The sequence below is a fragment of the Gavialis gangeticus genome, unplaced genomic scaffold, assembly GCF_001723915.1.
Source record: "Gavialis gangeticus isolate Ggan-Ray unplaced genomic scaffold, GavGan_comp1, whole genome shotgun sequence".
In the NCBI taxonomy this organism is placed as follows: domain Eukaryota; kingdom Metazoa; phylum Chordata; order Crocodylia; family Gavialidae; genus Gavialis; species Gavialis gangeticus.
Genome location: NW_017729025.1, coordinates 85935652 through 85940702, shown reverse-complemented (window position 1 = coordinate 85940702; position 5051 = coordinate 85935652). Strand labels below are relative to the sequence as shown.

Genomic DNA, 5051 nt, shown 5'->3' with positions numbered 1-5051 from the left:
AAAACTGGTTCTGAGTTGCAACATTTTGACTTAAGACTGCAGTTTTCAGGAACCAATTGTGTCGCAAGTCTCAGGACTGCCTGTTTTCGGAAAGTGGGCAGATCAGAATAGGATGTAATTTAACAAAGATAAGTGCAAAGTGCTGCATCTAGGGAAAAAGAATCACCAACTCACCTACAGACTGGGAGGTGACGTTCGAAGCAGCACAGCAGCAGATAGGGATCTCAGAGTCATAGTTGACTCCAAAATGAACATGAGTCGTCAATGTGACGAAGTGATAAGTAAAGCCAACCGCACTCTTTCATGCATTAGAAGGTACATCATGAACAGGTCTAAGGAGGTTATACTTCCCCCTCTATGCAGCATTGGTAAGACTGCAGCTGGAGTACTGCGTCCAGTTCTGGGCACCACACTTCAAGAGAGATATGGATAACCTTGAGAAGGTCCATTGGAGGGCTACTCATATGGTTAAGGGCCTGCAGGTAAGATCCTATGAGGAGAGATTGAGGGACCCTAAACATCTATGAAGGTGGCCTGCGTGGAGAGATACTTACAACAGGCCACATGCCAATGAATATTAGTGGGGCTCAGAGAAGGTTAAGAGTCTTCACCCAGGTAAACAACTTGAATAACTGTGACCCTAATACTGTACATGATGGAGAATGCAATTTTACACTATATAAGCAGCACTTTTCCCTTTTACACATGCAGGAGAGAGACTGATCTCCTGTATACCATCAACTGCCCAGACTTAGAAGCCAACACAAAGAAAAAGCATAATGAAAAGGGGTTAACAAAGAGAAAAAGTCTGCTTATTTGGTTCTTCCAAAGCTTCCTCCAAGGAAACCTAAAATATTACAGCAGTTTTCCTGAAGAAGCCATCTAAAATAATTGGGTTGACAGACAAAAATAAGCAAAAAAGAAAACAAAATAAATCAAGTATCAGTCCTTTAGAATTCCCACAGTAATCTTTGTAATTCTACAGTTTACTTATCTCCAGAGATCTGGGTTTTCTGTTTCCCATGGAAAAATGGAAAAAACATGGATTTTCCCGTTTAACCAAGAAAAATGCAGATTTTTCATTTGAACAGAGAAACACGCAGATTTTCCACTTTTGCAAAGAGCTGTCTGCAGGCTGGCAGAATTCCAGTCTGCAAGGGCCCGGGGGGAATGGGAGAAGGGTGGTCAGGCAGGGGATACCATACGCATGTGTGTGCTCACATGGCCGCCAGACAGCCTGGAGAGCAGCTCCCACCAGTAAGTCTGGTGGGGGAGAGAAGGGATTGATTCAGAGAGGAAGGAAGGAATTCAGAGAGTTGGGCAGGGCTGGGGCTGCTGCCCAGCTGGGGCAGTACATGGGACTTGGGGCCCAAGACTGGAATGCGCAGCCGCCAGGCCCTGGCGGAGTGTGGGACGGAGCCATGCATGGTTTGTCCAGGAGGTGAAGGGGGATGGGGCTGGCTCCCCACCACTGCACACACTCCCAGGAGGGGCACGGGGGGCACATGCCCCCCAGATCTCTATGCAGGGTGGGGCTGTCTGTGGGTTGCCTGTTGTGGGATCAGTTTCCCTACCCTGCTGCCCTCCCCCCATGGCCTCTGCAGCCCAGCAGGTGGGACCTGGCACAGCAGGGCAGAGTGGGGCTGGGTAGGGAAGCTCCTTGCTGCTGCAAACCCCATGCTGCCCTAGCAAACCTCCCCCTGCCCACCCAAAAGCAGGGGTGGTAGCACAGATTTGCGTACCTCACTGCTGCCGGCTGGGCAGGGGGCGCCTTACCAGGGTGGCGCAGAGTTCCTAACAGCAGCAATGAGCTTCCCTGTCCTGTTCTGGCCTTCCCAGCCAGGTCCCACCCACTGGGCCATGGAGGCCCTGGGAAAAGAGCAGCATGGCTGGGAGCTCTAAGCCTGCAGCAGGCAGCTTGCATCCATTCCCACACCCACAGGGCTCCACTCTGGCCAATGCACTCTGGTCTGCTGCAGCAGCTGTTGCCTCCTATGGGCGGCAGCCAGGGCTTTGGCACTGCTGCAGGGTGGGGGGAGTGGGGGTGTGCAGGGGGTGCCCCCTCTAGCAGGGCTGGTAGGGGGCAGTGGGCTGCAGGTGGGAAGTAAGGGGCATTGGCAGGGCTGTGGGGCTGTGGCTTGGGAGTGAGGGACCTAGACCTGCGTCCTGGTGAGCGAAGGGGACGGGGGAGCTCAGATTTTCATGATAAAAAACCCAGTATCAAATGCCAAAATAAACAGGTATTTAGAATTGATTTAATTATAGCGACTGAGGCACTGGTAGGCTTCCAACTGCTCTAAAATTGTAAATATATCAATAAAACATTGCCTTCAATTGGTACCTATACATAGAGTGGTGTTTCATTTTAATTGTTGATTTGGGGTTTTTTAATCAGAGAATCTGCAATTTTTATCAGAGAATTTGCAATTTTTAAACAGAGGAAGCCAGGATCCCTGTTTATCTCTCTTTCAAGCATCACAACACACATGAATTCTGGTTGCATGTTAATACTTTAATGAGGGAGCATGGAACCATTAAGAATGTCTAGAACACACCTGATTCCCATGCTCCATGCAAGTAGATTCCAATAATTTCAGAGGGAAAGGAAGCAGGTCACAGTAAGTCAAATTTAAGTGTTCCCATTCATTCACTAGTGCCTTAACTGTGGCTGAAAATATTCTGTGCAGCTGCATACAAGTTAGTTGCAATCACTAACTGCAAATGGTGGGTCAGAGAAAGAGAAAAAGAAAGAGAAATAGAAAATTACCCAGATGTTCAGGATTCTGCACTGATTTTGCTGTTACTAACAATTTACTGAGAGCCTTGAACAGATACTTGCCGCAAATACATAAGTTTTTAAAAGATACAGGATACAGAAAGCAAGGACGGCACAGCTAGAGTTTAAGATCCTTGTTTATCTTTTAAAAAAAATGTTCACTGCAATTCTAAAACAACTCCAGTTCTTTGCCAATTTAAAACTTTTCTTTACTATTTCCTTCTTGTTTTATTAAGTTTGTTTTTGGGGTGATCCTGTTGCCAATTAAATATACAGAACATCTGTATACAAAAAACAAACAAAAAACCCTCAAAAACATACCTTTGTGTTTCTGACTTTTGCCACTTTGTTATCAACTTCTACAATTATTCTTCCCTCTTCTGCATTCTCTCTAAAAATAAAAAATGCAAAGGAAAAAAAAATTTACATATGAAAACACTCAGAAAGTACATTTTTTAAAATGAATACTGGAGATTTCTGTTAATTATTAGGTTTGGAGTTATATTGTCTACTACAATAAACTGCAACTTATATGAATAAGTCTAATACAGACAAATAATCCTCTGTAAAAAGAACACTCCAGGGCAACAAGAAATATTTGAAAACTTATGGTCAAGCATCTCAGCAGAAACTGGAACATAGAGCACCACCAGATTTAATCACCAAGCTAATGCAAAAGTTTCACACATTGATCTTAAGAGCCATGTTTTTAAATGTATTTAATTTCTGATTCTGAAAGAAAAAAAAAAATCAGGCTTACAAAAATGGATGGCACCAAAAAGTGTAGTAAAGTATTAATACATTGATAAGGCTTATGGTTCGGCTTTCCATACATCAGACAGTCTTGTAATTAGGGACCTATCAAAATCAAGGAGGCAGGCAGCCAATTTCACGGGCCAATTGTAGGGCCAGCCATTTTCATGGGCTTATTGCAGTGGTCCGCCCCCCACTGCCTCCAGTTGACCAAGGGGCTCCAACGGTCCCACCCCTTGCCACTGATTGGCTGAGAGAGCTGCCCATCATGCAGCCCGGCTCCTTGCCACTGATTGGCTGAGGGCTGTCCGTTGTGCGGCCCCACTCCTTGCCACTGGTTGATGGAGAGAGGTGGGGCTGCATGATCGGCAGCCTCTCAGCCAGTCAGTGGTGAGAGATGGCAGGGTCTCCCCTTCATACTGGCAGCTCCTTCCCCTACCCCTGGCTGGCTACAAGGCTGGGCCACAGCAGCCATGAAGACTGCTAGCTTCCAGTGGGTAACCAGCATTTTATTTTTGTTTGTTTTTTTTAATTTTGTAGGTTTCATAGACATTCCCCAATTTCATGGACATTGCCTGATTTTGTGGTTTCTGTGAAATCCATGAAATCACAAATACATTAGGTCCCTACTTATAATATTTGAGCCAACGCTATTCAGAGAGGCTGTGCTACATGAACCGTACCCCATAGTTCCAAGAGACAGTTATGACCAAAAAATTCTTATCAATACACTTTTGGACTCGTTTTAAAGGAGTACAGTGCACCCCTAATGGCTAGGACCTGAGCAATGCTACTTCCAACTCATGGAAAATTCCCATTCACTCCAATGGGATACATACTTATGTATTGTTAGCTTCTGTCAGCCCATAAGTTTTTCATAGATTTCATAGACATTAGGGCTGGAAGGGACCTTGGAAGATCATCGAGTCCAGCCCCCTGCCCTAGGGGCAGAAAGTCAGCTGGGGTCATAGGATCCCAGCAAGATAAACATCCAATTTTCTCTTGAAAGCTTTCAAAGTAGGTGCTTGAACCACCTCCGATGGCAGGCTATTCCAGACCTTGGGGGCTCGGACAGTAAAGAAATTCATCCTTATGTCCAGCCTGAAATGGTCTTGCGAGAGTTTATAAACCATGAGACCTCGTCATCCCTTGGGGCACTCTGGTGAACAAATGTTCCCCCAGATCCTGGTGGACACCCTTTACAAACTTATAGGTTTCCATCAGATCGCCCCTGAGCCTGCGCTTTTCCAGGCTGAAGAGCCCCATAGATCTCAGCTTTTCTTCGTAAGGTCTCTTTTCCTGACCTCTGATCATACGCATGGTTCTTCTCTGGACTCTCTGAAGCTTCTTCACTTCCTTTTTGAATTGTAAAGCCTAAAACTGAACGCAGTACTCCAGCTGCGGCCTCACCAAGGCCGAGTACAAGGGGAGAATGACATCCTGGGATTTGCTTGAGAAGCATCTATGGATGCAAGCCAGCATTTTGGTCGCTTTACTAACTGCATCATCACATTGAAAGCTC

The 5051-nt window shown here is 45.8% G+C and overlaps 1 protein-coding gene across 1 annotated transcript in view; it reads right to left on the bottom strand.

The window, feature by feature from the left end:
- The window catches only part of STARD9 (StAR related lipid transfer domain containing 9), a 259017-nt gene that overhangs the window by 225223 nt on the left and 28743 nt on the right, over window positions 1-5051 (bottom strand). Inside the window, exon 2 of the mRNA XM_019519085.1 lies at window positions 3098-3167. Coding sequence (XP_019374630.1) covers window positions 3098-3167 — 70 coding nt within the window. The remainder of the gene's footprint in view (window positions 1-3097; window positions 3168-5051) is intronic.